Source organism: Strigops habroptila, chromosome 6 (assembly GCF_004027225.2).
Source record: "Strigops habroptila isolate Jane chromosome 6, bStrHab1.2.pri, whole genome shotgun sequence".
In the NCBI taxonomy this organism is placed as follows: Eukaryota; Metazoa; Chordata; class Aves; order Psittaciformes; family Psittacidae; genus Strigops; species Strigops habroptila.
In genome coordinates, this window is record NC_044282.2 from 63605717 (window position 1) to 63618359 (window position 12643).

Here is a 12643-nt window from a genome sequence, read left to right on the forward strand (position 1 = left end):
AGTATTGATTTGGCACTGCCTGCTGTCTCCATCAGCTGCCAAATAATGAAAATTTGGGTAAGGAAGGGGTTTTTCTCCCAGGCCATTGGGATTACTGGACTTTTACTTTTCTCTGTATGTACCAGCTCCCTGCCTTGGTAGTCAGACTTCTGCAGTGGTACTGGCAGTGCTGAAGTCTTCTGCATTGTCTTTGTGCAGTGGGGTCTTCCACGTTTTGCTGATCACCTTAATGAATTTGATTCTTCTCTCATTTAAATATATATAGACGAACTCATGGACTTCATTGTAGTGGTGCAAGAGTGAGACATGTCTGAAGGGTTTAATTGCTGCTGCTTTTCATTTTAAAGGGTTAATTATGAAGTTCTCTTTTCCTCTTTCCTCTTCATAATACAGTATGTTAAAAAGTAACTGAAGTGTGTGCAGACTTTCTTATTCAGCAACTGGTTATTGACTTTTTTTTTAGTTATTGTTAACATGAAAGCTATTGGTTAATCCAGTTTACAGATTGATAATAATTAACAAATTATTAATATAGAAAACATTGCCATTCTGTAGCTGCAGAGTATGTAGCTTTGCATAGGGGTGATGCCTGCTTATATTCAGGGTGGCAACCCTTACCTATGACTGGGTCTTATGTTTGATCATCATTTAGTAAGTGATAATATTTCACTTTACTAATTCTTTGTACTACTGCATCGTTCTTTTTTCATCAACAGTACTGCGGATCAGCTCTTTTTTTTTTTACCAAAATAGGACTGGTAATTGTTATGTTGATGTTTGAGGGGAAAGAAGGAAGCTGTGGCTTTTGCTTTTCTGTCATCTTGAAGCAAATTTACTAAGTATTCTTATAAATGCCTACAAATAAATGCTTGTGCTTCACTAGGAAAAAGATGGAGCGATTGATTATATTACACCATGCAAGACACTTAATAGGCAAACTGAGTTTATTAGGGTTATGCTGAACAAAGAGTGGGATCATCTACCAGAGCTTTCCCTTTGGAAAGTGATCAGTGTTGAAAGTAAGTTAACTTGAAACAAGTTAATTTCTGATGCTTTTCATTTTAAATTTCATCCATTTTGTGACTTTCTAAAGTCACAAAATTCAGGAACCTTTTTCAGGTTTGTCAACTGTACTTAAGCACGTACTTAAGCACGTACTTAAGCACGTACTTAAGCACGTACTTAAGCACGTACTTAAGCACATACTTAAGCACATACTTAAGCACATACTTAAGCACATACTATTTAATGTAAAAATAATCCTATTGGGAATGTCACTTTTCTGTTTTTCATAAGTATATTTTTAATTGTTTTTACTTCTACAGATGGGTGCTTGCTTTTCAAAGGTTTTCAATGGCTGTCCATTAAAAATACATTGTGCAACCTCATGGATAAATCCAGATACAAGAGGTAATATATTACGTATATTTTATCCATTTTGTCCTCCCCTCGGATTTCTAGAGTGCTTAGATGAGTAAGACTATTCCTTTTAAAATAGACATATTGTAAATAAGGTTTCTTCATATAAGCGGAAGTTCTTTAATTATGCCACTGCTCTCTGAAGTTCAGTGTTGGTTTTTTAGTTATGTTAAGATATATGGGGCACAGATTTCAGCTTTGATTAAAGAGAATAAATTACATATAAAAGGTAAAAAACCATTTTTGTTTTGATTCAAGACTCTTCTCAACATTTTAGTCCAAAAGATGCCGATCCTAATCCATTTGGAAAAAAACTCTGACTTCTGGAGGCCCTGGTTGAGATTGAGTTCTTTATAATTCACTTCTTTCTTTCTTTCACTTTTTTTTTTCTTCGTAAATCTTTCTGGTCTGCAGATTTCTGCAGGTCTCTTTATGCACATGTTTTAGTGCTTTATTATATAGCTTGATGAAAGGGATAATTGGTAACATTGTACTTGCTTTGCCTGCAAATTCAGCTGTTGATTATAGGCTATATAGACATGCTACTGAACCAGTAAGCAAGAAAACACTTAGATTTTATCAGACATTGAAATTATGGAAGTCCATCTTTTGCAGTTGATATCTTCTTAATACAAGATGCCTCTCTTGTTCACATGCCTAAATGCAATCCAGGGTATTAATTATGTTCAAAAAGTAAGGCACCCTCAAAGTACTGAGAAAATGTTCCAGTCAATACTCCTCTTAAAGTACTCCAAAAGAAGGCCATAAATAGGTCAGAAAATACATGGAAATGTCTAAGTAGGATAATTTATATATGAGGAAGTTTTTCTCATGAGTTCTTGCATATGTTGTATCACTGCTGTTTTTTATTCCAATAACAATGGGAATCACAAAAAAAGACTGAAGATTGATCTTTCATAATGCCTTAAAGCAACCCCATCCGCAAATCTAAGGTTCCTTAGGAAGATTAATTTTCCATGCTTTCAAACACTGTAACTATTACAGGTTGGTTTGTTTCAATCTGTGTAATTGTTCTAAGTCTTTTCTTGCTAAAGATCTGCATAATCTTATAAAGCACACCTTCCTTACGTCAGAATTTCTAGATTTTTTTGCTTGTTTGTGTTTGCAGATCAGTACTTGATATTTGGTGCAGAAGAAGGTATTTACACACTGAACCTCAATGAACTTCATGAAACATCAATGGAGCAGGTATATTTCTGGTTTAATATTTTGGGGGAAAAAATACATCTTTCTCACTTTTTTTAGCCACTCAGATTTATGTTGAATAATCCTTGTAAAAATTGTCTTTATTACAATTACATAGGCACTAGCTACACCTGAGATTTATCTTAAATGCTTACTACTGAGGATACCTTTAAGTCATGTTTAAGTTTTTTGTAGGCTGAACCATATTTAAGTAGGAGATCTGCATATATCAATGTGTTGACCATCATCAGAGTGCATTGTCCTGCAGTTAAATAATCTGTTAAATAGTATGGAATTTTCCTGGTATATTTTGGATGAAAGTTTCTATTTTCTTTAAAGCTTTGATACAAGATAGAATATGCGGAACAAACATTGTGTGTCATCTACAGGGAAGCAAGGAGATCCTTTGTACACTAGATTCCATTCTTTTGGTCTTAAAAGCAGCTTTGCTGATGAGACTCAGCTTACTGAATCCCAATTAAAACTCTGTCTTTGCAGAATCTTATAAATAGGAGGTTTTTTTGAGGGGATACTGGGGAGGGGGAAATGCCAATTGCAGGCTTTTCTGTATGGTGTCTTCTCCAGCTCTTCTGTTAATCTCTGAGACTTGTTTTCTTTCCTGCCTTCTCCCTAACTTAGGGAGCTATGCATCTGCCATCAAGATGGAGGAATTTGCAAGGACAGCCTTCACACTGTAAGCTGGAGGCACTGGTGTTTGTTCATCTTCCAGGGTCCAGACGTTGTAGATGTCTGTTGTGTTGAGAAAAAGGCCTAGCTAGCTTGCACTGAGCTCCATGTAACCCATAATCATACTGGTGCTTGAGTTACCTAGTTTAAACTTAGCTCAGGTACCTCTCTGCTGCTTCACTATGGTTGTAAAACCTACCCTGAGAAATATCACTAATACAATAATTCTTGTAGGCCAGGTAAACCAAGGAAAGTTTTGGTTGTTTCGGGGTCTTTTTCTTTGTTGTTTTTTCGGGGGTTTGGTTTGGGGTTTTTTTGGGGAGTGGGGTTGTTTTTAATTGGCAAGGAGAATAAGTGTAATGAAACTCATGCTCTCATATCCATCCTTGTTTTCTCAAAGCACCATGTTCTGTAGTACATTGCCTAGTGAGCTTTTAGGGACATGTTTTAATGAGCACTTGAGCACTGAATGATGAGAAGAGGTGCTTGTAAAAACAGTCATGTGTGGAACAGGAGGAATGGGTGACAGGTCAATTTCAATCAACCTGCAGATTTGAAGTATTGCTGCTATTCTCTAATCCTCAGATCCAATCCTGCTAAGTCACAATATGCTTATGTAGCTAGAGGAGATCAATCAAACTTGCACATTAAATTTGGATACAGCCAGGATGGTAGATTATTACTGTAGGTTTTTCTTACAGTGTATTTAGGTTACGAGAAGACTTCAGGAATACAACTGCACTCTCTGTGCTAACCATTTATTACATCTTTATTTATAATAACAGGCAATAGAGCTTTAGTAGCATTTTCAAGTTCTGTGTTTCACTTTGTTGTTTACTCTCTAGGTCTGACATAATTCAGTGTAAAAGCAGAAGTAGTATCCTTGGTTGTTTTTCACTACATTCCACTTCACTAATGGACAAAGCAGAAGTAGCTGATGTTTCCAGGAGTTAGGACAGCTTCAAGATGAATCTCTCGCTCTTAGGCAGAAAAATCTTTCAGTTAACTTACAAGATCTCTTCAGATCTTTCTAATAAACCAGCAGTGAGTGGTTTGTTTTGGGGTGGTTTTTTTTGTTTGGTAGAGGATTTTGTTTGTTTTTCTAAGAGCAAAGGAGATGGGTGGTCTGTCTGGCCCAATAATCTGTTTCCTAAAGTGGGAATAGGAAACAACCATGACAATGACCACTGTCTGCTGTCTATTCTCCTCAGACTCCACTACTGTCATTGAATTGGGGATGTTGGAGGATTTCGGCTTTTTGCTTGTTGTGTCCATTTATGGACCTGTTGGACATGAGTATGTCTAATCCCTTGTTTACACTGTTGATACTTTCCATCTCCATCACCTCTTGGGGCAACAAACTCCAGAAGTTATGTGAGGGGGGGAATAAAAGTACTATTTTTTTTATTCTTTCTTTTCTTTTTTGTTTTAAAAATATCTTGTGGGTTCAGCGCTATCTTTCTAGTAATTGTGGGATTTGACAACAATTCTGCCTTGACCATTTTTGCACTCCTTGATCACTTAAATGAAATATATAATCATACATGGATGGAGAGTCCCTTCAAGTGCCAGTCGTACTTGTTTCAAGAGATTTGGACTGTCGCAGGCTTTAGAAGGGCTATGGCTTGTTGACATGCTTTGTTTACTGAAGTTTACTATTGTTAAGGTCTTCTCCTTTTGAAGGAGAAAGTTTGGTGGGTTTAAAACTTTTTTTAAAAGGATTGATTGATCTTTATAATGATGTCTCATGGGCTAATTATAGTATTCTTGAAGACATGAATATAAAATGTGCTAATTGTCTCAATGTTAATGTGTATGTTAAATATAGTGTGTGTGCCTAAGATTTACTCTGAATTAACTCTGGAATCCAGGTAAACATTACTTGGCTTAAGCTAATTTCTGCTACAAAAAGCAAGTCAATATTAGTTTTGTCCTGTCGTCTATGCAGATATTAATCGATCAACTTAATGTGTCCACATTTAGTGTGTATCAAATTGAATGCTTTTCTTTCTTTGTTTTTCCTTTATCAGCTATTTCCTCGAAGGTGTACGTGGTTATATGTCATGAACAATTGCTTGTTATCAATATCTGGTAAGTTACTGTGCTATCTCTGACTAGTATTGGTGGTAAACATTTGGTTTTGTATTTGAAGTGTGGTTTTGTTTTCTAATTAACAGGTAAAGCTTCTCAGCTCTATTCCCATAATCTACCAGGACTCTTTGATTATGCAAGGCAAATGCAGAAGTTACCTGTTGCTATCCCAGCACATAAACTCCCTGACAGAATACTTCCCAGGTAAATACATGTCGTCAGATATATCAGAATATCTTAATTTGGGAGTTCAGAATATGCTTGTGAAACTGTGGAAATACCAAATAACATGGAGCTCTATTCACAGTTTGTCATGAATAACTCCTGAGGACATTAATCAGTGGGTGGACCTCTAAACTTACGTGAATCAAGATATGAATATACTCCTATTAGATAAATGGGGTTTGGTACATTTTAGCTTTTTGTCATGAAGCCTCTTGTTTCCGGGCATAGCTCTTTTCAGGTATAGTCTAGTATGGTTAGGCCTTGTTATTCTTGATGCTAAACAAGATCTAGAGTCTGTATTGTACCTCTGATATTTCAGGCAAGTATAAATGGTGATCTTATGTTAGTTACTTCTGGACCCTATCTTTCCATTCTACTTAAAAGTAAAAATTGGGGATGTGTAATCTCTTACTGCAGAGGGAATAGGCTCATGGGTTATTTTGTAGGCTGAAAAGAACAGAACTGGAGTGCAGATTTGACATTCTTCATTGGCTAGTCATTTTTCGCAGGCCAGTGTAGAAGATACTTTTTTGTCCTAGATGCCTACAGCACATTGTGCATGCAGTCCCTCCAGCCATATTTACTAACAAGTGCATACAAAATCCGAGAGACTGCAGTGCTGGCTGCCAAAGCAAGCCTTAAAAGCCCATTAAAATCCAAGAGGAATAGATAGTAACACTAATCTAGTTTGCAGAGACGCTTTTGATTCTTAAAATATATATGGAATCATTGGTTCTTCTTGTATAAGAGGCTTTCTGTTAGGAAATTGTATTATAGAAGACCTGATTTTTCTGCCATCTTTGGTTCTATTATCGGCCTATTAACATTTAATTCTTGGGTTCAGGAAAGGCTTCTTGTTCAGTCATCTGCAAACATAATGGTGCAGCACTCCTCTGAAAATTGTGTTCTTCCTAGAGGCTAAATGCTAATTAACTAAGAGATAATTTGTGCTTTGAATTGTTGTCTTCTGTGTGCCTGTGCCATTGTTCTGCTCCTGTCTATTCCAAACTGACTTTGGCATGAGGACTGCATCAGCAGTGGACTAATAACCATAATTATCATCAGGGATCATGTGAGGGAGACCTTCAGACTGCATTTAGCCTGGAATGACACCTCACCTAAGCTGTAGAGGGCTCAGAAAATTTCTTGTCCGGTCATGTTGCTTCCCTAGAAAAATGCAGCACAACCTGAATGTGTGAGCACCAAGCCAGTCCTTCAAAGACAGGAGAGATTCATTTAGATAATCCATTTTGCTGTTTTATCCCTTGCTGTAAGGCATCAGGGTAGTAAGATTTAGCCTGACAGAAGCACATTTGAAGCATGAAGAAGAGCATTATTATATCAGTGTAGAGATGTTAAAAGCAAAGTTTTCGGTAGAGAAAATGCAAAACAAAATAGAATTCAAAGTAATTCATGAGGTTCGTATATTCATGTGCAAAATGGTCTAAGCTCAATTTACAGTACTTGGTAGGCAAGCAAACATTCAGTAGCAGAAAATGTCTGTGGTAAGTCTACTTTCCAGCTTCTTTCCCTGGAGTGTCCTTGAACAGTTTCTTCCAAACCTTCCATGACTTCTTCCAAACAAAATCTGTGAGCAGTACTCGTTGCTCAGTCCTGCTGCATTATTGGTCATTTCTGGACAACTTCATTTGAAAGGCTGTGAAATAGCTTTGACTGCAACATTTATCTGTCACTCCAAGGAAGCTATCTAGTACAGTATCATTTCCCACACATTTTGGGTCCACATGTCTTGTCTTCAAACTGTAATAATGTGCTTGGGACAAGAGAGGCCTTTGTGTTGTCGGTGTAGTATCCAGCACAAGATGTAGTAAGTTACAGCATTACAAAGAAGAATGATTGTGGGAGTACCAATGGACTATCCCAGGCATATGTATAAATACATATAATAGCAAGAGATAGTGGTAAATGACATTTGAAGGTACTGAGGTATCTATTCCTTTCCATTCCTGACTTTTCACTGCATTTATAATGTTGCATAACTTAGCAGCATCTCAGTGCTACCAGTGGGACCACCATGTATGTTCTAGGCATGTCATTTTGAGAAGAAATACACAAATAAATATATACTTAGTTTTTCCGGGGAGCAAATATACTTTTCCACCAACAGCTCTCTAAAAAGCAAATTCATTCAATTGTTTTAAGTTGATCAATAATTCTGTATTTGTATCTTGTAGGAAGTTTGCAGTGTCTACAAAAATTCCTGATACTAAATGGTGTCAGAAGTGTTGCGTCGGTAAGTAAAGATCTGCAGAATAAATGCCAAGAAGCAGTACAAATGATGGCAGTATTAAGGTTATTGAGTCAGGTTTAGGAGGTGATGGAAGAAGAGACTTTCATCATTATTATGAAAAGATGCATCTGCAGACAGTGAACTCATTCAGGTTAGTCCTTGAGTTTAAGCAGTGAAAGCTTCCCGTTTTGCTTTTTATATTTAAGGACAATTCTTAGGAAATGCGGAGAAGCAGAATGCATGTCCTGTTTAAACCAGCTCTCAGGAAGAACCTGATCTCCATGGATGGAGTGACTTAAGGAGGTTGCCATCAGGCTTAAGTAGCCTAGGCTTAGGTAGCTTGACTTCCTAGCACAAGTTCCAGTTATCAATATTGGATGATAAAAAGCAAGGAGTATTTTCAGTTGAGGACAGTGTTGTCTCTGAAGCCTTTATAGTGTGTTCAAAGCACTGTGTTAAGACATGCTTTAAAAGGGGGCTGGGAGCAAATAGAGTAAAATAAAGTAGTATTAAAAAGAACCAGGAAAGTTAACTCTTGGGGTCAAGCTTTTGTCCCTGGAAGTGTTTCGCCTGGGTGTTCTGTAATCAAATGTTTGGTGTGAGGATTTGTATTACACAGGAGATTCAGAGGCTCAGTGGTAAGTGAGCATCTGTCATCTATCCTGACAAAAGTCTCCCCAGTATTGCTAAAACATCTGGTGTTTGTTATCACTTCTTTGTCCAGCTCACCTGTTAAAACTTGACTTTTTCTGGTACGCAGATTCTCTAGGGTGTGGTAGGGAATTAACAATATGGACTGTGTATGTTCAGGCCTTGCCCTAATTGAGGCATCTAGTCAAGCTGTAATGGATGCTGAAGGGAACACCTGAAGAGGTGGAGTGAGCAGGATGAGAGTAGGTAGGAATGCTGGTTTCTGACATGAAAATTAATTTGGAAGTCCATATGCTTTCAGGTCTCTGTTTATGAAATGAGAAACCTGGTGGTGTGCTCCTCTGCAATCTTAGGATTCTGCACTAACAGGCACAGAATTGAAGAAGAGTGCTATGGGACTTGGCATCACAAGAGGGGTCTGCTGTCTTGGCATGCAGAGATAGTTTAGCCTAATAAGCCTGGAATCCTCCTTCTATGATAGGAGTAAGTGGTAACTTGTGATGGCAACAGGGATGGCTGCAAAAGGCACGTCCAAGGGGAGAAATAATAGATTCCCCTTTCCTGCCCTACTTATTACCTGCAGCCTGAGCTGCAGCATTCCTGCTGGCAGCATAAGTATCCCTTTGGCCTGGGGGAAGCAGCAGTGCCACAGGAGGCAGAAAAAAACAAGAACTTCTGGTCTTGTTTCTCCACCTTACAGGTGGTGGTAATTGCATGGTTTGTGTTTGCTGCTGCTGAGTTCAGCCATACCAAGAGTCACACCAGGTGTTATGTGCTGCTGTTTGCAGTTAGTTTGACAGATGTTGAGTGAGAAGTTGGATTAATGAAATTAGACTTTGATGTCTAAGGTGCCAAGGGATTGCTAGTGGATTTTCTTGGCAGTAGGGTGGCATAAGCATGTTTTACTTATGTAGATAGTACTGACTGTAGAAGCTCATTATCTGAACTCTGTTGTTCATTGCCTGATGTCCTTTGAAATCTGGACTTTAGATGTAGTTGTACAAAGTGTGAAGTAACACTTGTTTGTCTTGATAAGCTGGCAGTGCTTAAGGAGTGGAATTTTGTCAATACTGTAGAATTAAAGTTGTGAAACTTCAGATTTCACAGCGCCCAATTTTGCAGCTTTATTGTTCTCTTCCAATTTTTAATTGGCTTCTGACAAACAATGAAAGAGCAGGAGTTGAGTGAAAATAGATGATGTCACTTTAAAAAAACACAAATTTCCTACTGATCTAGAAGTGTTCATCAGAAATACAGAACTCTTGGATTTCATACTCACTGTGACAGTGCTTGAAAGGCCGCTGAGCAGTTCTCAAGGGACAGTGATAGTTAAGTGCCTACTGGATAATTGTCTGTGTGTCATAGAAAAAGCCGTTCTTTAACTGCTTCTCATGATGATTGGGAGATAGCTTAGGCAAACCAACATGGTAGAGCAAGATACTTCAAATATATATGCACGCAACTTTTTTTTTTAAGGACTGTCTAAAATGGTACATTTCATCTGTCAGTCTAAAAAAGAAACCAAACCTAAACATAGAGTTGGAGAGATGAAACATAACATAGTGCTCTTTAGAGTAATGGCTTAATTTGGCAACAGCTACTAGCTGTTCATGCCCAGTGGAAGGACATACCATGCTCCAACATGCTTACTGTCACGATTTTCATAGTGTGGTTGTTGACTTTTCAGCAGCTTCCTTATATAAAAGATTGGACTGGTGGTGGTGGTGATTTGAAAAAAAAAACCCAAACAAACAAAAACAAAAACAAAACAAAAAAAAAAAAAAAAACCCAACAAAAAAAAAAAAAAATCAAAACAAACCAAAAACCAAAAAAACAAAAACAAAAAACCCAAAACACAAAAACAAATGTATGGACTGTAATTTATTTGGAAATTATTTATTATTTGTATTTGCTTGTATTGTACACTAATGTACTCTACCTCTCCTTTTTTGGCAGTGAGGAATCCCTACACAGGCCACAAGTACCTTTGTGGAGCACTACAGTCTAGCATTGTTTTGTTAGAATGGGTTGAACCAATGCAAAAATTTATGTTAATCAAGGTAATATGATAATAAGGTGAAATATTCTCATGTTCAGTTCTATTTATCTTTTAATGACTTGTTAAGTATCAACCATTTCTGGAGTTAATACACTTTTCTCTTGGTTTCTTTTAAATTACTTTGAAAATAGCTATTTAAATATGTAATATGTATTTAACTGACTCAAAATATTTATAGAAGTGCTCATGGTTTTGTGGTGCACTTCTCTCCATGAACATGGTGTTTTAGTTGCACAGTAAAAAACTGGCTGAGACATGGTGGAGTGATAACATGGGTTAACGTCCAGCTTGCTGCCATACCAGAGAGAAGGTGGCCACTTATTTTATGCTTCGTGGCACTGGAGGTGCCCAGAAATGCTTGTTATCTCCCCATCTGACACCATCTGAAGAGATGGAGCCAGGGTGGAGTCACATAGGGAGGCAGCCACTATAACTTGATCAGCCTGGGAAACAAGGCATAGAGACTCCATAGCCAGGGGGAGCAGTGATGGGTATACCACTCTTGTCATCTGTGGGCAGCTACACAGGACACATGTGATGGAAGATACCCTATTTTAGTTTAACTCAATTGGCATGAAGACTCTTTAACCCTGTTAACCCAGGCTTTTTGCATCTATCAGTTACTGTTATCTGAAGTAATAAATAAATTTAACTTTATAAAATGTATGGCATAAAATTTACCATACAGTTTAAATAGCTAATAGTGACTCAAGACTAAATTTGTTTTCCTTCTAATACCTCTTTTTGTTTCTTAATCTAGCACATAGATTTTCCTGTACCTTGTCCATTGAGATTGTTTGAAATGCTGGTAGTCCCTGAGCAAGAATTCCCTTTAGTTTGTGTTGGTGTCAGTAGAGGAAGAGACTTCAACCAGGTGGTGAAGTTTGAGACTGTCAACCCAAATTCTACCTCTTCGTGGTTTACAGAAACAGGTTTGTACACTGTTGTAATTGCATTCAGAAATGTTCCTCGCTCTTTTGTTACAGCTGAAGCACTGAAAAGGTAGTTTCCTCTGAGAAAACTAATGGTTAAATCATTAAGGCTAAGTGATCATTGTAAGTTCTGTTTAAATCTGGTTGTACTTGCTTGCATATACACTTTTTCTGGATGTTTCTACTTGTTGAACTGATTGGCTTTCTTGATTTTGAATACAGCAGAAGATGGAGCTGTGGTTTCTTGCATTTCCATAAATCAGAGTGTACTTTACTATTACGCACCGTGCTGTTCTGCGCTCTACCCTGGCAGCATGATGTCAGTTTATTTAATAGATTTTAATAGAATTGCACTCTGAACAATTTCTTTCAACATCTCTGTAGGTGTAGTTTGGCTCTCCTGCAATAAGCCAGTTTGATTAGAAATGGTGTTATCAGTCTCCTCCTGAGAGAGAGCAAATTCCTATTCTCCCCATGTTTATGGAAAGCAAAAGGGATTAGGACTGCTGGTAGCAGGGAGCCAGCTACCTGTCTGTGCACCATGAGTGAGGAGGCCATCATGTGAGCATCACTATAAATAATCTTAAAGAAGTGTTCTAAGAATTAATTTTTAGAGTTGCAAGGTTCCCCCCTAAACCTAGAAACAGCTGACCCCAGTCATAGCTTCCAGGTGTAGAAGCAGTAAATAGCTTTGTTATTACCAGGCATAGAGCCCTTGTTGATGCATGATGAATTTATATATAGCACTCTGCTGGCATATACATGTCTGGCTGATTGTGTGTCATGCAGTTCACTAAGAACAGTTTCCACTACAAAGATGCCTGCTGGCTTTCTTGCTGCTGAAAAGTGCATCAGATTTTGACATGCTTTAAAGCACAGTTACAAAAAACAAAGTGATCAGTGGATGGCCGATTAATGCACTTCAGAGTACACTTAACTATGCCAGACAGTGCATTTTCTTTTCACACTCATGTATCTGTTCATGTAACTCTGTAACTTGATTAGAGTTCATAAAAGTAGCACGCTGAAGAGAAATTTTGACCCCTAATGTTGTGTTGTCATTCTTCTGTTAGTATTGTCTGCATCAATGTGAAGATGTCCCTGTCCATTGCAGGGGGGGTT

General features: G+C 37.7%; 1 protein-coding gene across 21 annotated transcripts in view; it reads left to right on the top strand.

The window, feature by feature from the left end:
- Window positions 1-12643, top strand: part of MAP4K3 (mitogen-activated protein kinase kinase kinase kinase 3) — a 79377-nt gene that overhangs the window by 57158 nt on the left and 9576 nt on the right. For 20 of the 21 annotated variants that reach the window (XM_030490704.1, XM_030490708.1, XM_032920031.1 and 17 more), the window contains 7 exons: window positions 1326-1410; window positions 2549-2628; window positions 5343-5403; window positions 5490-5607; window positions 7824-7882; window positions 10487-10590; window positions 11350-11521. In XM_030490704.1, the coding sequence (XP_030346564.1) occupies window positions 1326-1410; window positions 2549-2628; window positions 5343-5403; window positions 5490-5607; window positions 7824-7882; window positions 10487-10590; window positions 11350-11521 (679 nt within the window). The remainder of the gene's footprint in view (window positions 1-1325; window positions 1411-2548; window positions 2629-5342; window positions 5404-5489; window positions 5608-7823; window positions 7883-10486; window positions 10591-11349; window positions 11522-12643) is intronic. The other variant, XM_030490701.1, reaches the window with a different exon arrangement.